This window comes from Pristis pectinata, chromosome 3, assembly GCF_009764475.1.
Source record: "Pristis pectinata isolate sPriPec2 chromosome 3, sPriPec2.1.pri, whole genome shotgun sequence".
NCBI classification, from domain to species: domain Eukaryota; kingdom Metazoa; phylum Chordata; class Chondrichthyes; order Rhinopristiformes; family Pristidae; genus Pristis; species Pristis pectinata.
Genome location: NC_067407.1, coordinates 45058120 through 45081835, shown reverse-complemented (window position 1 = coordinate 45081835; position 23716 = coordinate 45058120). Strand labels below are relative to the sequence as shown.

General features: G+C 38.8%; 1 protein-coding gene across 1 annotated transcript in view; it reads right to left on the bottom strand.

Annotated features, from left to right (window-relative positions):
• Positions 1 to 23716, bottom strand: part of LOC127567743 (testicular spindle-associated protein SHCBP1L-like) — a 52726-nt gene that overhangs the window by 10661 nt on the left and 18349 nt on the right. The window contains exons 3-8 of the mRNA XM_052010728.1: positions 17381 to 17595; positions 17209 to 17295; positions 15244 to 15462; positions 11263 to 11368; positions 9995 to 10148; positions 4082 to 4332 (exon numbers count right to left, since the gene is read on the bottom strand). Coding sequence (XP_051866688.1) covers positions 4082 to 4332; positions 9995 to 10148; positions 11263 to 11368; positions 15244 to 15462; positions 17209 to 17295; positions 17381 to 17595 — 1032 coding nt within the window. The remainder of the gene's footprint in view (positions 1 to 4081; positions 4333 to 9994; positions 10149 to 11262; positions 11369 to 15243; positions 15463 to 17208; positions 17296 to 17380; positions 17596 to 23716) is intronic.

The window sequence follows — 23716 nt, the reverse complement described above, 5'->3', positions numbered from 1 at the left end:
TAAACCTCTGGATTATTAAATTATCAATTTCTATGGAAAACTGAGTAACTAAGATGAAACGTTATTTAAGTTATCAAGCAAAACACTCAAATTTCAAAAATTAGGGGAAAAGTCAATCAATAAAAAGTTACCCACTTAACTTGCACATCATTTCAACCCCCTTTCCCATTCGCATACTGACCTGTCCACCTTCGGCTTTGTCCACTGCTAGGGTGAGGCCCAACACAAATTAGAGGGACACCTCATATTCCCCCTGGATAGTCTACAACCTAATGGTATGAACACTGAATTTTCCAAATTCAGGTAACCCTCACCTCCTGTGTTTTTCAACACCCACCCCCACCACCCGATCATCCTCTGGTCCTTCAATTTTTGTCCCTTTCTCACACCTCTCCCCTCCAGCACTCCCATCCCCCACTTTTAACCCCTTCCCCTCCTTGTTCCATCTACCTACTACAAATACATTTCACCAACTGGATCCACTACTCCATCTGGTTCCATCTGCTCTTCACCTCTCCCGTAATGGTTCCCATTATCACCTTACTTAACAGATTTCAGCACTGGTAGCCTTTATATTCCTGCTTATCACCCTCCTAGCTGTCTCCACCTTCACCCCCATCTGGCTCTCTCTGCCTTTTTTTTGTGTACTTCCACTTGCCTGTCTCCTAACTCCACCCCTCCCAATCCCCCACCTGGCTTCATCTGCCCGTCATGCTTTATCCCTCCTTGGTCCACCATTCACCTACTTGCCTTTGTTTCAACCCCTCCCCCTCTCCTCTTTATACCAGCTATCTTCCCTCTTCACCTTTAGTCCTGATGTAGGGTCTTGACCTGAAACATCAACAATTCCTTCCTCACAACAGATGCTGCTCAACCTGCTGAGTTCCTCCAGCAGATTGTTTGGTGCACTTATGTACCCATTTAACCGGTTCTTCCTAATGAATCACGCAGCGTTAGTTGAAAAATGTGGTTCAATATGTATTTAATGCGAGTTAACAAAGAGACTTCAAAAGAAACATGAGAGTAATAGACACATCAAAGTACATTTTCAACTTAGTTTGGGTGAAATATTGGCTTGATGAGTCAGATGCCCATTACATAAATAGCCCAAATTCCAACATTGTGAAAACCTACCTCATCATTTTTATTCTTCAAAGAATGTCGAAATTAGAATGAGCAGAAGGTTGGTTAAATGAAGGTTATATCCTGGTCAGATCACACCAAGAATAATTGCTGTTTTTCAAAGACACATTGCAACTGATTTATACTTTACTACTTTTTTGTAAACAGAATTCCTACTGTTGTGTTATATGCTTAATACAAATCACTAGATAAAACAATAGTTTTAGATGAACCAAATCAGGACACACTGTACTGCTTGGTCACCAAGACACGGAAATGTTCCTGTACAATGGCTAAGGTATAGATGCCAGAAAGTGGGTTTCACCTTTCTTCACTTTGCTAAAACATTGTTGCAGGTAACACCAGCACCAATTCATGTGTCCCCTTCAAAACATAGTGAAATTTATTAAATACAAATGTGCAAAAATGTTAGTTTGTTTTCTACACCAACAACAATGCCACAAAGCAAATATGTATGGTTCCCTATGGGACCAGGCTAAATCCAATGCAGGTGCTGCCAAAATGCTGTTAGGTTGGTAGTTTCAGGATTTGAACCCAGCAACAATGAAGGTCCAACAATATATTTTCGAGTCAGGATGGAAAGCGACTTGGAGGGGAGCCTGCAGGTGGTATTCCTGTGCACTTGCGGCCCTTGTCCTTCTTAGTGGGAGAGGCTGAGGGTTTAGAGGTGCTGGCTTAGCAGCCTAGGTAAGTAACTGCAATGGATTTTGTAGATGGGATACTCTACAAACATTGTGGACCAGTGGTGGAAGGAAGGAATGAATGTTTAGTGGGATTTAGTGCCAATCAAGCTGGTGCAGTATATTTTCAAATATATTGTATTATTTTTTCTTTCTAGGTTTAATCAAACACAAACTTTATTTTTTTCCTGTCAATATGGAGCAACTGCAATTGGTCATGACCTTTTGGGACATTCCTTTTGTGAAAACTTACTAAATCAAAGAAATACTGGGTTAGTCAACTTAGCAACTCACTTTCAATAAAGTGATGATATGATAGATGTGTTGGGAAAGCTGTCAGAATCTATTCATAGAAAATTACCTATTATGATTGACGATGGTGGCCTTTATCACAGTTATTTTTCACTTTCACATTTTTATCTCCATATGGAGCAACATACCTATCCGTTTATGAAGTTTTTCTCACTGGCTAACACATCTTTGCACCTACCCATTTCTAGTAACATTAGGGGTGTGGTCCGATGGCAGCATCCTTGATTCTTTGGACTTGAGATCACAGGAACATTCTGAAGACCATGAGCTCAAAGGCATCCATAATTAAATTCTATCAACCTATGAATACTGCTGTGAACTCCATCCCTGAAAATTTAAAATCCCAATAAAGACCATATGGTGTCATGAGGAGACCTAGATTATTCCCCAAGACATGGACAGAGCTATGAAAGCCTTTCTTCAAATGGCATATGTTGATATTTACAACCCCATTTTGGAGAAATCTGTATATTTTATCATTGAGTGCGAAAGAAGATTAGGCTCATAAGCCATTGTATGGCCCACAAACTACCCAAGTTCTCTATAAGTACTCTGGAGGAGAACAACCTTATTCTCCGAAGGCTCTGCCAAGATGAGGAATTAAAATGTTTTTTTTCAAAAGATGTAGTCAGATAATCTAAACTGTAGAGTATGGAGAAAGCATAAAATATATTTTACTGAGAAATAAGATGTCACTTTTTTTTGGTCTGCCAAACATTTGCTCCATATAGCACTTACACCAAATGTGACCTATTGCAAATTTTTGTGAGATTGTCCAGAAATACATTAAAAACAATGCTAATGCAGTTTGCACACAGAATTATGTGCTGAGGTGGGACCTGGGTGGCTCCTGATGTGAAAGACGCATGAAAAGCTGCTGTGCACTGTGGTGCTGATCACTGGGAAGAGTGATAAGCCTTAGGAGAGCTTTTCCCAAGGAAATCACAGAACAAACTGCATTAAAGGCTGCCCATAGAGTAGAGTGACAAAATGGTAGAGAAACAAAGGACTGCAGATGTTGGGATCTAGATGAAAATCACTATGACGCTGGAGGACCTCATCAGGCCAGGCAGCATCCGTGGAGAAAAGCAGGTGGTCAATGTTTCGGGTCAGGACCTTTCTTCAGGACCTCCAGCATCATAATGTTTTTCATCGGTGACGAAATGGTAATCTTCAGTGGCTGTGGGCAATCCCCATGCAATCACCTGCCCTGATTGAGTCCTGTACTGTGAGTGACGTCATGCCACTGAAGTGTGGTATGACCAAGAGGGCAGCATGCAGCTAAAATTTTAAATTGTATAAGAAGGCAGCAATCATTAATGGAGCAAACAGAGATGAGGTTCCCACCATCCTGTGCACTGAAAACTGAAAGTGGCAGATAATGTGTGTGACAACAATGTTACATGTGTAGATCCTTAAACTGATGTCTAATTGCCTATCTCAGCACAATATGCTTCCTGTTTTCTTGTGTTCAACCAAGGCCACAAGTTGCCCTCAAAAGCTTAACATGCCAGCAAGGAAGAGAACATATGGTATGTGATCAGTGATGAGAAAATGTGCACAGAAAAGCATTAGGTCAATTTCCCAGTGAGCGTAATTTCACCTGGAAATGATCACATAAACAATTCACCCAAGGTAAAATGGCTCTCATGTATAATGTGTGAATGCGAAATGGGTGGTAATGGATCCATTCTAGGCTACAATATTTTAGCTTCCAGATCAACAAAAAGTTTTATTTTAATCTATTATCTGGCTTCTAGTCCTTATTTCTTCTCTTCAAAAGGCATCTGACTGATATGCATATTTGTATCTGGAACACTTACCAAACCTTGGGCAACAAACATATTTGTCCTGACTTTAGCAATGCAAAATCCTAAATCAAGTCAAATATTTCTTCATGGCAGTACAGTATTTAGGTTTCTATATTGTCACTTGAATATACCAACCTGAGCTCCTGTCAATTCACAGTTTTTCATGGTTAATGCTGCTCCTGTGAGAACACAAACACCAGTGCCTTCGCATTTCAAAAGACAATCTTCAAGTGTCATGTGACCTGATTCTACTACCACAATGCCGTCAGTAGTTCCCCTCTGTACTAAAGTAAGGTGAATTAAGCTAATGTTTTGGGATTTAGATGCCACAAAATTGTCTTGTGTAGGGTCTGAAAAGATTATGATTTCTTCACGGCTTCCAGCTCCTGTCAGTGAAAAACATATTTTTGTCCTGAATTTAAGTTTTAACAATGCAATTTTTTTGATCAGCTTTGGTTAGAACAAATTTCAAATTCCTTTTTTCCAGCAATTTTACTCTGCTACTAATACAAAATTCTAAAAAAGACTAATTCATTTAACTTGAAAAAGACTTATTTAATGCTCACCATATCATGGAGCCAGGAATGAATACTTTGAAAACCAGATGTACAGCCATTCAAATTATACAACGAGATCAAAAAAACAGTTGTTATATTTGGAAACAATACTATTTTGTTTCTACATGAGTGAAAAATCGACTTCAAAGTTTAATAGGAACATTTGAGTAAAGCAAACATTTAGGTCAATACATGAAAATCTAATTCTACAACTTCAGGTAACTCACTTTCTCTGTTTAGACCACAGACCATAAGACATAAGCAGAACTAGGCCATTCGGCCCTTCAAGTCTGCTCCACCATTCAATCATGGCTGATTTATTTTTCACACTCAACCCCATTCTCCTGCCTTCTCCCCGTAACCTTTATCGCCCTTACTAATCAAGAACCTATCAACCTCCGCTTTAAATATACCCAATGATTTGGTCTCCACAGCCATCTGTGGCAATGAATTCCACAGATTCACCACCCTGTGGCTGAAGAAATTCTTACTCATCTCTGTTCTAAAGTAATGTCCTTCTATTCTAAGGCCGTGCCCTCTGGTCCTGGACTCTCCCACAACTGGAAACATCCTCTCCACATCCACTCTATCCAGGCCTTTCAATATCCAATAGGTTTCATTGAGATTCCCCCCTCATCTTTCTAAACTCCAGCGAGTACAGGCCCAGAAGCAGCAAACGCTGCTTGTGTATTAACCCTTTCATTCCCAGGATCATTCTTGTAAACCTCCTCTGGACCCTCTCCAATGTCAGCACATCCTTCCTTAGATATAGGGCCCAAAACTGCTCACAATACTCCAAATGTGGTCTGACCAATGCCTTATAAAGCCTCAGCATTACATCCTTGCTTTTATATTCTAGTCCTCTTGAAATGAATACAGCATTGCATTTGCCTTCCCTAACTACTGAGTCAACCTGCAAGTTAACCTTGAGGGAATCCTGCACCAGGACTCCCAAGTCACTTTGCACCTCTGATTTCTGAATTTGCTCCCCGTTTAGAAAATAGTCTATGCCTTTATTCCTTCTACCAAAGTGCATGATCATACACTTCCCTACGCTATATTCCATCCTCCAGTTCTTTGCCCATTCTCCCAACCTGTCCCAAGTCCTTCTGCAGGCTCCCTGCTTCCTCCACAGTACTTGCCCCTCCACCTATCTTTGTATCATCTGCAAACTTGGCCACAAAGCCATCAATTCCGTCACCCACATCATTAACAAATAACGTGAAAAGCAGCAGACCCAACACCGAACCCTGCAGAACACCACTAGTCACTGGCAGCCAACCAGAAAAGGCCCCCTTTATTTCCACTCTTTGCCTTCTGCCAGTCAGCCAATCTTCTATCCATGCTAATACCTTTCCTGTAACACCATGGGCTCCTATCTTGATTGGTAGCCTCATGTGCTGCACCTTGTCAAAGGCCTTGTGAAAATCCAAGTAACCAACATCCACCGACTCTCCTTTGTCTATCCTGCCTGTTACTTACTCAAAGAACTCCAACAGGTCTGTCAAGCAAGATCTCCCTTAAGGAAATCATGCTGACTTTAGCCTATTTTATCATGAGCTTCCAAGTACCCCGAAACCTCATCCTTAACAATGGACACTTAACAAATGAACAACCACTGAATTCAGGCTAACTGGCCTATGATTTCCTGTCTTTTGTCTCCCTCCCTTCTTAAAAAGAGTGGAGTGACATTTGTGATTTTCCAGTCCTTCAGAATCATTCCTGACACTAGTGATTCTTGAAAGATCACTACTAATGCCTCACTACACTACACTAATACTACACTCACTTCTGCCCCCTGACTCTCTTGAATTTCTGGCATGTTGCTGGTGTCTTCCACAGTGAAGACTGACACAAAATACTTATTCAATTCGTTTGCCATTTCTTTGTTCTCCATTACTATCTCTCCAGCATCATATCCCAGTGGTTCGATGTCCACTCTTGCCTCTTTTACTCTTTATATATCTGAAAAAGTTTTTGGTATCCTCTTATATTACTGGCTAGCTTACCCTCATTTTTTCTGTTGGTTTTCAAAAGCTTCCCAATCCTCTAGCTTCCCACTAATCTTTGCAATATTGTATGCCCTCCCTTTTGCTTTTATGCTGTCTTTGACTTCCCTTGTCAGACACGGTTGCCTCATCCTCCCTTTAGAATGCTGCTGCTTCTTTGGGATGAACTGATCCTGCATCTTCTGAATCACTCCCAGAAAATCCTGCCATTGCTGTTCTACCATCATCCCTCCTAGGGTCCCCTTCCGATCAACTTTGGCCAGCTCCTTTCTCATGCCTCTGCAGTTACCTGTACTCAACTGTAATACCGATACATCTGATTTTAGCTTCTCTCTCTCAAACTGCAGGGTAAATTTTATCATATGATCATTGCCTCCTCAGGGTTCCTTTACGTTAAGATCCCTAATCAAATCTGGTTCATTGCACAACACCAAATCCAGAATTGCCTTTTCCCTACCGGGCTTGACCATAAGCTGCTCTTAAAAGCCATCTTGTAGGCATTCTACAAATTCCTTCTCTTGGAATCTAGTAACAAGCTGATTTTCCCAATCTACCTGCATATTGAAATTCCCCTTGACTACTGTAACATTGGCCTTTTTACATGCCTTTTCTGTCTACTGTTTTAATTTGTACCCCACATCTTGGCTACTACTCGGAGGCCTGTATATAACTCCCACCAGGGTCTTTTTACCCTTGCAGTTTCTTAACTCTACCCACAAGGATTCTACCCCTTCTGATCTTATGTCACTTCTCGCTGAGGATTTGATTTCATTTTTTACCAACAGAGCCACCCCACCCCCTCTGCCCATCTGCCTGTCTTTTCGATAGGACGTGATTCCTTGGATGCTTAGCTCCCGGCAGTGATCTTCTTTCAACCAGGACTCTATGATGCCCACAACGTCATATCTACCAATCTCTAACTGCACTATAAGCTCATTTACCTTATTTACAGTCCCTCCTTCCCCAATACTGGTGCCAATGTCCCACTTTGTATCACGATTGGCTAGTTCTGCTGTAGGTCAATCATCTGTGATACTGGCTGTTTTTCTTTCTTCATTAGAATTCACTGACCTGATATTCTCTCTGTGCTATCCATTCCTCCTCCACCCCCTCAAACTCTTAACTAGCATCATTTTTTTTCCTCTCACTTCTGACAGAGGGTCTTCAACATGAAACATTAATTCTATTTCTCTTTGTACAGATGCTGCCTGACCTGAGAAGTGTTTCCAGCATTTTCTGTTTTTGTTTGGGTCAATGCTCCTTCTTCCACATCACAGAAAGAACATTAAGTAGTAGTGTGTCTAACAGAACTTGATCTGTGCCTTGGGTTACAAGTAACTTTAACTTCCATAGAGCAGAGCAGTGAGTTCTTGGTTCAAGACCTTAGGATTTTTCAACTGATGTCCAGATTGAACAAAGGCCTTCTGTGGTTAACAGACTCTTTGGGTGGTGGAAAGAGGAGGAGAAGTGAAAATATATTTGGTAGAGTATCACACTGAAGGTATCAAAAATTGAACTCTCCTTCTCATAACATATTCTTGGTTAACTGCAGGAGATGGAACACCAGCCCTTACAACTTCTCCTTTCAAGGATCCTAAACTATCTTTCCAGGTGAAGCAGCAATTAAATTGTATTACTTACAACTTAGTATCATCTTCCTAGGCACTTCTTTGGGATCAAGGAAGATGTGTGTTTGGAAGAAACTGATGTGGCTAATGTGGTAACCACAGTCTCCAGAGATGGGAGAGGTGGAGCTTGATGGAGCAGACAGAAAGGTAGTTTAAGAAGTAGTCTTTCCACCCTTTAAGCAGGTCAGTGAGCTCCTGATATATTGACTCAAGATTCTCAATATCATCCCAAATGCTGCTTCTCCACTTTGACCGGAGACTCCCCAGAGTCAGCGGAATGCTGCAGTTTTCAAGGAGGCTTTGAGCACATCCTTGAATCTTTTCCTTTGTCTGACTGGTAATGTCCTATGATGGAACCCTGAGCAGAGTGTTTCGGGAATCTGGTGCTTGGCATGCAACCAATATGGCCTGCTCATCGAAGACAACTGGATGTAACTAGAGCTTCAGTGCTGGGTGTGTTGGTCTGGGAGAGGTCACTGAGGTTGGTTTGCATATCCTGCCAGTGAATTTTGAAGATTTTAGAGATGCATTGGCATTATTTTTCCAGTGCCCTGAGGTGTCTACTGTTGTTAGTCCTGCTTTCAGAAGCATAAAGCAGAGCAGGGATCACTACTGCCTGGTAGCCATGGGTTTTGTGCCACGTCTGAGGTCTTGATCTTCAAACACCCTCTTCTGCAGTTGACCAAAGGAATTGCTGGTGCATTGAACGAGACACTGAATTTCATCATCACATCATCAATGACTGCCTTCGTTGAAAAGTGGCTCTGAAGACATGTAAAATGCTTCACATTTTCCAGTGTCTCGCTGTGAACCTATATTGTTAGAGGGCAATGATTGCACAGTAGGTGCAGTTGGTGAGGGCCTTTGTTTTTAAGAAACTGAAACAGGCCCATTCTCTTGTATGCTTCAGTAAATGAGTTGATGGTGGCTTGGAGCTCAGCTTCCAAACACACGTAAACTCAAAAGAGTGGCATCAAACATAGCCCAGTCATTGTCCTGATGTTTTCTTCAATCTTTCTTATCCCAATGCAGCACTTCACTTCCAAAAAAATTACTACAGGAGTTGGGCTAACCTTCAAACTAATGAGAAATTGTTCAACCTATGGTGCTACTCTCCAGAACTAGGATCACCCAGACTTCAGTCGTTGAGCAGCAGCGGGCAGAACTTAATACTGCATTTGTTGCTCAGAACGTGGTCTCCTCTACATTAGAAGACTCCTGTGTATATAAAGTGCTCTAATAAAACTGAAGTTAATGAGAATCAGGAAGTAAACTCACCACTGGCTGGAAATTGAAAATTGTTATCTGTAGTTGTTGATTTCACCACCTGATTTATGAAACCTTTCCACCAGTTACACATACTTGCACATCAATTTGCAGAGACGTTAGCCAGCTTAAAATAAATGAAGGCATATCTATGCTAAAACAGAATTTATGTTAAAATAGGAATGTGTGTGAATGTATTTTCATCTCTAAAATCCAGTAATATTTTGGTACTGTCCACTTAAATAATTGAAAATCTACAACACTTAGGTTTGCTCAATCCAAATTATGAGATCACCTTGATATTAAAAATTATGCACCACAGAAGTGGAGATTTTCCCACAACTTGTTATCACATAACAAAGTTTTCCTCTTGATTAGAGAAGGTAGCAAGAATCAAATCTACAAATATCAACTGAAACTACACCAGGGAAAGAAAACAATTAGGGATCATGTTGGAAGGGAACCTTCCATGCAGAGGTTGAACAATCTCAAATACACTATACTTAACATTCATCAACCTCCAGGTGTAATTAAGATATAATCAAAATGGTTTTATAATAAGAGTACATTAATTACTTCATCATATACCTCTTATAATGATATCGTCTGTTAGCATTCCAAATCCTGAAGCATAATACTCCCCTGGAAAAATAACTACTGTGTCACCACTGAAACAATTATCCAAGGATGCGTCTAAGTTATCATGTTGTTGGATTAGCGTATTAGCAGAGAAATCTTTAACCTACAGAAAACATAAAGAACAGTAACGCAAATAAATATTTGTATTCAATATGAAAGGTGAAATGTGTTGTGTCTTGTCATCTTCATTCCTATTTATCATATGAGGAAATTAACACATAGAAAAATATACCAAATATTTTACAGATGAATAAAGCAAATGAGAAAACTAAAGCTACCTACGTGCAATGAAAATGAAAGAGGGAAAGAATATTGGATTTTCTGAATCATTTAACTGGTTTCTTTTTCCACAGAGGCTGCTTGACTGGCTGAGTTTCAGCTTTTTCTGTATTTGTTTCAGATTCTAGTACATGCAGTTTTAATTGTTTTCCATTACCATTGGATTTTCTGTTTTTTTTCAGGCTTCCTTGTGGTTTAATTGAGGTTCAGCCTCACATATTGTGACATCTGCAGGGAAATTTGTCTGGACTATCTCTGAATAATTTCTACACAATCAATGAGCTCCTTTTTTGCACTCTGCTAAATGTCTTAGCCTTGTTCTACATTTTCCTTATAGTTTACTTATGCAAAAGAAAGTATCTCTGTATATTGTGCATTTCATACCTCCTCCCATGCCATTTTGTCTTCATTGAAGTTGCAGTGCTCCACGTGTGATCAGAATTTATCACAATTTATTCTGTGCAACCTCTAAACTGGCTTAAAAATCAGCAGTTCTGATGATTGCACCTCCTCTAAGAAATCAAGATAAATTATAAGCTGGATATAATTAATAAAAGTGCAAATGGTGGACATCAGTCATTTGTTAAATCTTGCAGTGTCGATGGTGCAAATAACCCTCAATGTGGAAGGACTAGAAGTTAGTGCCCAAAATGTTAACCTGGAAATTTGTCATGTGTTACGGAGGACAAAGATGTTACGATGGAGAGAATAGAAAATGCATTAAGTGTGTGGTTAGAAGAATCAATGGCAAATGCCTGCATTTGATCATGATCTTGGAAAAAAACTTCTAATAAATGATATTACATTTTGTTCCAGAAGTTAACAATGGCAAATTATTAATGATGTACAATATCAGGGCTAATACTCAACATCTGCAAAGGTGATGGACTAGCAGATTTAAGCAGCCAAACTAATTGCAACAAAGTGAAATAACTCACCATGTCAGCTGTCATCATGTTTGCCACAATATGAGTCACAATTTTTCCAGATGGTCTTTGCCCTTTCCTACGTCGCAGTATTCGTGGGAAAAAAGGTCCATGTGCTCTGAAAAGGATAATACACAAAATCAACTGCTTTAACATTATAACATTAAATAGCGATGTCCTTAGATTTTTACATAATGGAGACACAGTGGCCTTAAAAATGTTTGGCACCACGAAAGCCTAATTACATTGGTCGTGTGCAATTGGTCAACAAATGATTTGTTTATTTATGAGGGCCTACCATTGCAAAATTTCTTAAAGGATGAATTAAAGAGCTTATGTGCGATTGCACAAGTGAAAAACATTTCTTTGTGTGAATAAAAAACGGTAGATCAAGAGATCAGCTTGTGGATTCCGGGTAGGGGGACAGAAGTTCAGGCAGGGTGTGGGGGGAGGGAGGAGAGGGGGGGGGAATGGGTTTCCTTGGAGGTGAAGTTGAGTCTGGTAGGGGACTGGGATCTCTTAGTGGGTTGGTACATGGAGAAGGTAAGTGGGAGGTTCATGATAAGCTCCTTGGAGTGGTCACAGTTGAGGTTGAGAGTGAGGTTATGAGGGTCAGTTTTGCAATTGGATTGAAAGGAATGGTGAGGAATGGTGCGCAGCAGATGTGATAAAGGAGGGTGTTGTGATAAGGAGTTGGTTAAGATGCCCGAGGGAGAACCTTTGTAAGGGGTAAATATTTAACTTAAAAATTCTTATCTAAGACAAGTGCTCAGCATTGGGTTCCTTGTCCTAGGATGTCTCAAAACAGATCCATTTTAACAAAAGACAAAGCAGGTCTTATGTATTCTGTGAAAGTCTTCTTTTGAATGAGTTATCCAAATTATCTATGGACCAAGCATGTATGGACAAAAATCAGTAGGGTGCACGAATGCCCATGGGCATCTTTGAGGATTAGTGCTGTTGATGCGATCATAGAGACTGTATTCTATCATGCACATGAACAATGCACTGCATGATTGAGATTTCAGTCCAATATTCCCTTCTATTGGATGCTGCATATCTCCTGTTGAAGAAATCTACCTTAGTATGAAATTTGATAATCAGGATCAAGTCTTTTTAAAAGTCATGATGTTGGTTGTTTAATCACAGTTCTCTTTACAATACTGCAGATTCCAAAATCTGTTTCATGTATTTATTTATAGCCTTGATAATTCTAATTAGCAGTACAGTAGAACTATTCACACATCAGTTGATCAGAAATTCTTATATAAAAAATCCTTTAAATAATATGTGGATCTGTAGATATCTTACCTGGTGCATGGTTTTCAGCAATGAGGTCAATAATACTGAAGAAAGGAAATAAAATTAGATGATAGAATAGCCCTAAGATATTGGGGTCAATGTTAGTCTGCAACAAAAACTGATGAGAGATGGAGAGAATTAACCAAACTTTCAAAAGAGTTGGAAGACGACCTGTCTCAATTTCTGAAATGTCCAGTTGTTTTGCACGGTTGAAGCAAGCTGTCATCACAAAACTGGTGGCTTGCTAATTAAGAGGTATCAATTTGAGCATTGTTGCAAGTTCTTAAATGCCTGTAGAAGCTTAAATGGGAGTGTAATTTTCTTTGCCAATAACAGTGAAGCAATGTATTCAAGGTTCAGGAAGAAGAGACTCAATAAATCCTCAGGATTTACAGATACAACTGTAAAAATACTGTTAAGGTATGTTTATAACAGAAAGGTGGTTTTTTTTCACACAATAAGCAAACTAAGTTGGAAAATGTATTTAGCAAAAGGTGACCACATGATCATAATCAGCATATCTATGGCCAGGATCAAGCTGCAGTATAAAAATAAATGTAAAAATAAATTCACCAGCATGCTAATTTATCATTTTCCTTCATATTATTCTTGCTTACTGCAGAGCTCTGCATGATTAACTTTTACACTGGTACCATTAATATTTTCCTACTTAGATTAACATGCTAGGCAGTGTTGTTTCTTCCATAATCTTAAGGTTCAAAAATCTAGAGCTCTCAGTCTTGAATATACTCAGCAACCAAGCATTCATGGGCCTCTGAGATGAAAAGATTCACAAATGAAGAAAGAAAATTCTCCCTGATTTTGAGTTTACAACAGTTTCTAGAACCTACAGTCAGGGAAAACTACGACTCATCATCTACATGTTTTGCATACTGATGGCACCAGATGACTCCAGTGAAACAAACAGGAGTCCTGATGTCCAGCGTGGATTCCAAGGAGGTATTACAAACTGAGTGCCAGATATAGTTGCATATTCAAGCAGCCACACTTTAACTTACTCTTCAATTGCAAATAGTGAGAATATGCACAATTAATACAATATGAAACATAATGGAAGCTTCTGAAAAAGCAAGCATATTTACATCAGACAACAGTTGCATACTATACAACTTAAAATCCTTGCAATTCATGAAGTGAATTTTTAATGTGTGATTTTCAATTTTCAATTGTTTCAAGGAGCTTGCATGGTAATTTATGTGCAGTCAGCAATACCTTGGATTGGGGGAATTCTGCAACCTGCTTTTTCTGGAAATACTTGGAAGTGAAACATTGACCACCCATTTATTACAAGTATGAACTTTGGAATGACTGAGGTGGACTTCATCCTAAGGTAGACAAAATTGATCCAGAATCAGAGGTTCAAGACTCCAATGACCTTGACGGCACTGCTCTCCTACAAAATTAAAGCCTTCCTACACACAGAGATGCATGTTGCCCTGGATCTCTGTACTCTTAAAAAAATTAAAGACTTTACCAAGCATACCTCTGGTCAATACCTCCAGAGCATATTGACTGGAGGCACGCTTGGAAAAGTTCTTTATGTTCCTTCCTTGTTCCTTAGAAGGGATTCTCAGAATAACCCTTATCAAGAAGCAACTGCAATATCAGAAATCCCATGGCAGATCAGAACATAGAACAAAAGTACTTAAACATTACTTCAGATCAGTAAGCACAAAAACTGCAAGAAAATGATTCCAAAACCACCAAAATGTAACACCTTAAAACAGCTGAGCACCCTTATAAATAATCTTCAAGATGGTCACCTCAAGGTTTTTAAGCAGAAAATGAGAAATTAATAAGAATTAATTAAGTAATAAGTGATAAAGTGATGATAGTCATAAAATGTCATCAGTTTGTTCCTTCATTACCTGATTCTGACTTGAATATGTTTACATGGTTCATGAATTTCAAAGGGAATCTTTATGTATTTGGGACTATGATCCCTGGAAATTGAGGACAACTACAAGAGTGCTAGTAAGTGTTTGGCAGATACATGGATTTTATTTACTGCTTGCTTACATCTCGATTTTGAGAGTTAATAGGACAACAAAGAGAACAAAGTTGTCCCTTTATCTGAATCTGAAAAGTTATTTGCAGAAACAAAAGTAAAACAAACTTCAAAATTGAGCATCAAGTTATTGGAACTCAAGTTAGTAACAAAAATCAGTGATGATAATAGTGATTTCTAGGTTAGTCAGAAAAAATCAAAGCAAAAATTTCAAGTTGCCATTATGTAATCTAAAAATGGCTCCTCCGTTGACAAGACCATGGGCTTAGGATCCCAAATTTCACAACACCATGCATAGGTCTGAAATGATAAGAAAGGAAGAACAGAAGGCCAAAAATAACCTTGCATAAAAATGTGAAAAATTAGTTCAAAATGACACCTCAGAAACAAGCATTCAATTGTTCAAGTCTGTGCGAGTACACTTCTCGACATTGGTCTCCTAATTCAATCACTCACTTAACAAACCCTGTGACACTCCTCTTTTTCAATTAGTTACCAAATTTCTTAAAGTAATTTATATATCCTCAACAACTGTGCAGACAGCTCTTCAAAGGGGAACAATTATGTATATAATGGGAGTGATAAAGTACACAGAAAGTTTCAAACATTATATAATTTAGCATTAATTGTTAAGTATTGAAGTTTGATTTTGATGTCATTACCTAAGACGCAAATCTTCCCAGATTTTTAATAATCCACAAATCATTCGGATTTCATAGTATTTTTTCCAACATTCCACTGCTTCAGCTGCTGATGGATCTTCTCTTATATTGCTCTGGTACTCAATCAGCTCTACACGTTTGTTTCTATATTTTTCCAGTGTTCTTTTAAAACGTTGGCCTACAGGGCCTGGTATTGTACCATCTTGAATATCATAAAATCTAAAAATGGTTAAAAAGATCAATGAGTGAAGATAAGCACCAAAAATAATTAATATACCACAACAATTTAACAGTAGTTTGGTAAAATCTGCCATCCACTTATGGTTACCTACAATTAGAGTTATTCCCCATCTAGCAGAATTTTTATGGAAAAAATCATGTCAAATGCAGTTCCAATAGAGATTTTATACCAGTACCAGCTGTGACCTTCTGAAATAACTGATATCGTTAAGATTTTTTTAAATCAGCATAACTGCAAATATATTAAAGAAATAAATCTGCACCAGAATATACTGTAATCCTGTAAGAACCACACCGAGTTTTTATATTGTTGGTTACTATTTTCAAACTAGGACTTTTCAGAGTTACATATTGGTGAATTGCAGCTGAGAGCCGCTACTTGCAGGCAAGTCTACTCGTGATCAGTGGGAGTAATTCAGAAATGAAGCAGGAGGAGTTCAGGGCCAATGTGTTCCTGCAAGGGTGAAATTAAGGCCAACAAGTACAAGGAATCCTGGATGTTATGGGATATCGAAGGTTGGACAAAGGATAAAAAAGTAACACAGCAGATAATGAGAACGATAAAAAAAGGAAAGGCCCTACAGGTGAGGCGCAAAATATAAGTGCAGGAGTACAAGAAGTTCAGAACACATAAAATAATGAGGAGAGCAAAAGAGTGGCACAAAATAGCATTGGGGGCAAGATCAATACTTATAAAATGGTTTGGGATAAGTAGGGCCCATTAGGCTATAAATGGAAGAAAAGGGAAGAGATTCTGGTTCTCCGATAGAAATTTTCATTTTCTTCGACAACATAAGAGGTGAAAGTATCTGGAAAACAGTAAATGTGGAACCTTTATTAAATATCAGGGCGGTTGGAGATTGGGCTCCTACTCGAGAGCCTTGAAAAAATTATTTGGATCAGCTGTACTCTGCTCAATTTTATCAGTACAGTAGAAGAATACTGGCAGGAAAGATGACCTGCAGATTGACAGTGAAGGAAAAAGAGCAAGAAGTGTCCTTAATTGATGCACAACCAGTCTTACTGGTTAACCAGTTGAAATCAGCTAAAAGAATTGTTCCATGGATTTCTGTTACTCCAATGGCTTAATGTCAACAGTTTGAATATAATCCATGTTTACAATCCTGGTGTTTTTGTCATGAAGGTCAATAGCTGGCACTGACTGCATCTTCATGCATCTTCTGTAGCTCTTTGAAGTTCATAGCTTGGAGAGGTGAATGATTTATTAGCTTATTCTGAGGGCTGAAATCAATGTCTTGCTCTCCTATCTTTACAAATTTTCTAATTCCTTGTGGGTTCAGGTTCTCATTATCACTCAAAATTGATGCCTATTACGAAAGAATAGGCTGGAAACAACTCAGCTGCTCTGATCTGTTTCTGTACATTCTGTTAGTTTCAGATTTCCAGCATTAGCAGTTTTTTGCATCAAAGCTAATTATGAAGGTGCTTCAAAGGTACCTCCAAGCCTCTGCAGAAGTACAGATTAATATTTTCAGAGGCAGAATTAATGTTAGCAGATAAAATGGCATCAGTATTTGGGCTCTCCATGCCTAAAGGTATCCTGTGTCCTAGATTGGGACTTATAGATTATTTTAAAATCAACTCTATTTCTTAGTTCACATTTATGCACAGACAGTAAGTACAATGTTGAATTTCACTGATCTATTTATTTTCTATTGGCCTTTAGTTGTTACTGTTGGAAACAATTTTATGGAAGTGACTTACAAACGTATACGTTCCTCTATCAGTGCGGTGTAATTTTCACAGCCCTCTTCATCATCCCAATCTCTCCACAGAAAGTCATAAAAGAATCTGAAAAAATCATTGACAAATATATAATTGGAATAAGGACCTAAAGAAACTGAAGTAATTACTAATGTGGAACATTTTTATTTACCTAACATTTTCCAGAGCTTGAGCAATGCTGCAAACAGCAGAATCCTGATCATCTATTGGATAAACTTCCAACAATGGGACACAGTGGTCTAACTCATCCAAAACTTCCTCAACAAGTTCTCTTGGTAAATTAGCAATATTAGAAGAATATGGTTCTGTAACTGATACTGTAGCTCGCAGATGAGAAGATTGGCTCTGTTGTGGCTTGCATGTAACCTACAAAGCATTATATGCAACATAACATATTAGATTGCCACGAATTAATATGACATTCAATATTCATTAAGAAGTGCATGCTCTATATATAAAGAGATTACCATCATACTACATGGGAAAAATATTTAAGGCACTATATGTTCAATGTTATTTAATTCTGTACGAACAGATAATCTCCCTGCCTGTACATAAAGCCTTCATTTACTGCATACTTTGACTTTATAACCACAGTACGCAAGTAATTTTAAGAACTTGAAAAGGTAAGACACTAAGGACCAAGCTATGCAAGGTAAGAAAGTGGAACAAAAAGCAGACTGTAAGGACACTGCCATGCGAAGAATGAACTTCTTTCAAAGCACAAGTATGAACATATCAAAGTCAGGCAGTCCAACATTCTTCCTCGTTCATTTATTAATTCCATGATAAAAAGTACACTGAAGTTGTATTAAAGCAGCTGGGAGTTTATGAACTTATGTTTACCCCTGCAGCTGAATTCTTCATCCACGTTTTTATTACTTTCAGATTATCCTAATTGTTTACTGGATGACTTCCCACCCTTTGTAAACCTGAACTTATCCAAGTCTCTCTTGCCATATTATAATTCATTGAGTCCTGCTGAATCATTATTCCTGTTTACATGGGTCCTGGTCTGCTTATATCTCAATTTTAAAATTCCTATCTCCATATTGAAATTTCTCCATGGTTTTGATTCTCCCTCTTCTGTAACCTCATCCAACCCTCAAGGTGCCCTACATTCCTCCAGCTCTGGATTCTTGTTCATTTGTCGCTTCCTTCATCCCATCACCACTAGCTGTATCTTCAGCTATTTTTAAGGCTCTGGAGCTTCTGTACGCCTCTCTGTCTTCTAACTGTTTCTCTTCATTTAAAACTCTACCTAAAATTTAGCTCTTTGCTCCGGCATCACCTGCTCTAATCCCTGTTTTGTCTTGGTATCACTTTTTGGCTTATTGTATTCCTGTGAGATGCTCTGGGTAACCTTCCTGCAGGAAGAGCGTAAGCACTTATTATTCTGAGCTTTGTTGTGAAAAGCTTCCAAACACAAAATACTGCAGATACTGGAACTTTGAAAAATAAATAGAAAATGCTAGAAAAACTTAGCTGGTCAGCAGTATTTGTGAAAACAGAAACAGGGTTAATGTTTTGATCAATCCCTTTTCATCAAAATGATCAATGTTGCTACATTGAAGACGATCTCAAGTAATCATCTTCACATCTGCTTATAAACCAATTTGGCATGAAAGAACACAAAGAAATACATGCCGATATGTGCTCAGTAATGATTTTACTTGAGGGTCAATCCATACAATGGAAAAACATTAGCTCTTGTCATGACCAAGTAAAAATCTAATGTCCTTTCAGGATAAAGACATGCTAATGTATTTCAATCTTTATTAATCATTACGTAATCAATGGATGCATCCTTGTTTGTCCTGGATGTATTGTACAATAATTAATTCTTCTATGTGGCAAATAACCATTGTATGCAGCAGCTAACAGCTGATGTAATTCCTAAGGAAAACTTTCCTTTAAATATTCCTAAACCTTCACTCTTCCTCGGAGAAAAATGGAAAAGTAATTTACTGCTCTCCAAAGTAACCTTATGCTCTAAATCATTAGAATCAAATGGCTATGTCTTTCTGGAGCTCCACAGGGTTCCACTTGTGCATACTCTGCAACTAAGATCAAGCCTCTTTAAGTTAATGTTATTTCTATGAACGTATTAATGAATGTCTTAACAAAATTTGAATGTGCAACTGTAAGTTTTCCATGGCTGGGACATAGCACTAAAATCTTTATAAAGATCCTAAATACTCTCCTCATTATTTGCATAGTAGCCTTAAAAAAATTGTCTCATTTATCTAGCTTCTGTAAAGATAGTAACTTTGGCAACTTAGTTTGGAACACTATGACGTTGGGTAAAAGATGGCAATACATGCACTGGTGTCATTTTCTGTGCATAGACAAGACTAAAACAAACTTGTTCTACACCTTGTTGTAATGTAGTCACTTTATTCAAGTTGAAAGCACTTTGTACATATTCTCTGAACTAGGATTCCTGCAAAAACAAAACTGTGGTGAAGGTGGTTTCTCAACTCATTTCTGTTGCCAAATTTCCCAAGCACTGGGAAACATGACAACATAAGTGTTAAAATTAAGGCAGGCAGTTTTCTTGTTGTATTTGTAACATCTACTTGCAAGTAGATTGATTTCCATTTAAATCAGAAATGGCTATGTCCTCAATTGGTTCTTTTTCTGCATCAGATTTTTTGAACCTTAATCTCTCACACAATACCAACTCATGTATTTTTGTGAGTTAAAGTTCAGCCCAATAACTTGCACGGATAATGTCTGAAGGCAACAATTAATTGTTGAACTAATTGGTCCACAGAGAAATGGAGTCTGCATTGGAAAGGCTGGGTTTTCTTTTAACTAGTGATTAAATAGCATGTGATATATATTGTGTTTTGTGTAAGATCTGGTAAGAATAAAAAGACTTTATGTGTTCTCCCTGAGATCGTGTGGGTTTCTTCTAGGTGCTCTGGTTTTCTCCTACATCCCAAAAATAATGAGTTGCTAAATGGTAGAATCTGAGGGAAGGTTTGATGGAAATGTGGGGAGGATAAAATGGGACCACTGTAAGATTAGCATGAAAGACAGCTTGATGGTTGGCATGGAGTTGGTCAGGCAAAGGACCTGTTTGTGTCCAAGACTCTATGAGTGGGCACATTCTCCTACTTAAAATAGTGGTGGCCTAATTCAGAGAACCGGCCAATGACTGTAAGTATACTGTATGTTATTCCAGTCAGATTCTCTTTATCTACGTGGCTGACATTCTGTATGGAATTTGCCTCCAATTCTACAAATAAGGTTTTTCTGAAGGTAAGTCAAAATGCAGTGAGATTTACAATAACCACAAATCTCCACATTCTCCTGCTGACAAAAACAGAAGTATTTAACAATTTGCACCTAGCCTTATTTATTGGAAGTGTTCACTGGCCAGCAATTACAAGACTGGAGAAGCACTCAGATCTGAGATTACAGCATCCACATCATTGTTTTGACCATATATTTGGCAGACTGTATATCAAATCACCATGTATTAGGGTGCTCAGGCAAACTCCTGATTCAGGGAGACAGTAATGACAATGAACCAAGCTAAACATCAACAGGATTTTCAAAATTCTTGGCACAATCCTCTCATTGAAGCCAGGGTTTTAACATTCAACTTTCCTTCAAGAGAAGACAATTGCATTTCTGCCTTCTTAACTCCCACTTCATCTCACCTCCTGATGAAATCCTCAATCACACTTCTGTTGTCTCCAGGCTTGCCTATTCTTTGCACTCCTGATCAGACCCTCCTCTTCCACCCTCTGCAAATAAGGCTTATTCATAATCTAACTGGCACATCCCACGCACGATGACCTATGTTGGCTCCAGAAGAGCAAAAACTTGATTTTAGAATATTCATCCTTGATTATAAATCCTTCCCTGACTTCATCACTATTTTTGAAATCTCATCCAACCTCGGAACACTCTGAATTATCTGCACTCCTCCAATTCTGGAGGAAGCAGAATTTTTATGGGTGGGAATAACATCAACTACAAAGGATTGAAGCTCTGAAACTTTAGGCCCCTTAAAACATTCCTCTTTGATTTCTCAGCCTAATCTTTTCAAATGTGGAAATATTTTATAAGATTCCAATGAAACGCTTTGAGTCAGATCATATTTGTCCCAACCTACAAATCACAGTTGCCTCATCCACAATCCTACAACAATCCCTGTGACCATACTAACCACTAATATTAAATAAGTAATGTCTTTAAAAACTAATTCATTTATTTAAATAATTCATTTATTTAAAACACATTTAATTGAATATAATTAATCAAGAATATTAACATTAATTAAATAAAAAGAACACTCATTTTTATTATCTCGATCCATAGTAATAGAGTCTTACAACGTGGCTGACATTGAGCCGAGGGGCCAAATACGAATCGTCTCCAACCCCTCAATTCATAACAGTTGAGTTCCCCCCACCACACTCTGGGCTCAGTAGTTAATCCAGTGGCAGAGCAGGAGGTCAGGTGCGCCAGAATCTGATCTCCAGTGCATTCCATACTTCCATGCAGCAATTGTAGAAATTAGGTATTTGCTGACCTATGCAGTGCAGTTAGCCAGTGGTTTTCTCTGGAACAGCTGATTCCGTATAAATGCAAGCTGTGGTGGTATGTTGGACCATCATTCAATTTCAATAAGAAATTCACTTTCTATTTTATGAACAAAAATCTCAAAGTCCCTTGCATTTAATATAAGGACATAAGAGAATCCTGAATTACAAAGTCCATTCAGACTTTCAGGCCCATTCAATCAGAAATTCACATACAATTATTCAATATACACGTCTCTCCTGCAACACCTGTTGAAGTGCATTGAAGAAAACAAATATCCTTCCCTGAATTCCCCAGAAATAAAGACAAGCAATGCTGTCAAATAAATACCATACTTGAGACTTTTATATTTTTAAGTACTTTTATATTTTGTCCTGAGTAAATAAACTTTCTTGCCCTGCCTAAATTTCTCTGCACCTTCTTCTTGTACCTCAGAAGTTGGGAAACAAAATCAATAAGATATTTTCCAGAATATTTTTGTCCACATAGCCTCCAGTGAGACCACAACAATCCTTAATGTGACTGCCCTCTTACCATGTCACATAGTTCCCTGATTTAATCTTCTTGTTATTCCAAGACCATCATAGGTCTTACCGGTGAGACCAAATGCAGACTGGGCAATCGCTTTGCAGATCACCCGTAGTTTGTCCACCATGGCCACCTGGAGTTCCCAGTTGCAAGCCATTTTAATTCTCCTCCCCATTCCCACACCGACCTGTCCATCCTCAGCCTCCTCCACTGCCAGGGTGAGGCCGAACGCAAACTGGAAGAACAGCACCTTATATTCTGCCTGGGTAGTCTACAACCCAATGGCATGAACGTTGAATTCTCCAATTTCAGGTAACTTGCTCCCCCTCTGTCTCTTTCTCCCTCCTGCTGATCTAGTTGTGAGGTTCTCTTGGTGTTGCTTTATGCAGGCCACATTCAGTGCTATAGCAGCTACCCAAGCCATTTTCCGGTTTATCTGAAGATTGAAAATGGACCATGTTGGTAAGAATCGATGTACAAATTTCAAGTTTATCTGGAGAGTGAAATTGGACCGTGGAGGCAAAAAGCAATATACAAACTGTTTCACACTGTTTATGCCCCTCATGATCTTATATACCTCTATCAGGTCACCCCTCAATCTCCTACGTTCCAGGGAGTAAAGTCCTAGTCTGTGCTACCTTTCTTTGTAACTCAGGCCCCAAAGTCCAAACAACATCCTGGTAAATCTTTTCTGCACTCTTTCTAGTTTAATAACATCTTTCCTATAATAAGGTGAACAAAACTGTACATGATACTCCAAGTGCGGCCTCACCAACATCTTATGTGACTGTAACATAACTTCCCAACTCCTATACTTTATGCCCTGACCGATAGGCCAGAGTGCCAAACACCACCTTAACCACCCTATCTACCTGTGAAGCACTTTCAGCACTTGCGTTCCTAGGTCCCTCTGTTCCATAACACTCCACAGGGCCCTACCATTCACTGAACAGGTCCTACCCTGATTTGATCTCCCAAAATGCAATACCTCACTTTTATCTGGATTGAAAGCCATTTGCTAATCCTCAGCAAAATACCTAGCTGATCAAGATCCTCCTGTAATTTTTCATAACTTTCTACATTGTCTACAACACCACCTATTTTGGTATCATCCACAAACTTACTAGCCATGCCTTGTACATTCACATCCAAATCATTTATATAAATTACAAACAACAAATGTCCCAGCACCAACCTTGTGGCACACCACTAGACACAAGACTCCAGTCTGAGAAACAACCCTTGACCATCACCCTCTCCTTCCTACCACTGAACCAATCATGAATCCAATCGGTCATCTCCCCCTGGATCCCATGCCTAACCTTCTAGACTAGCCTGCCATGAAGGGCCTTGTCAAAGGCTTGCTAAAGTACATACAGACAACATCCACTGCCCTACC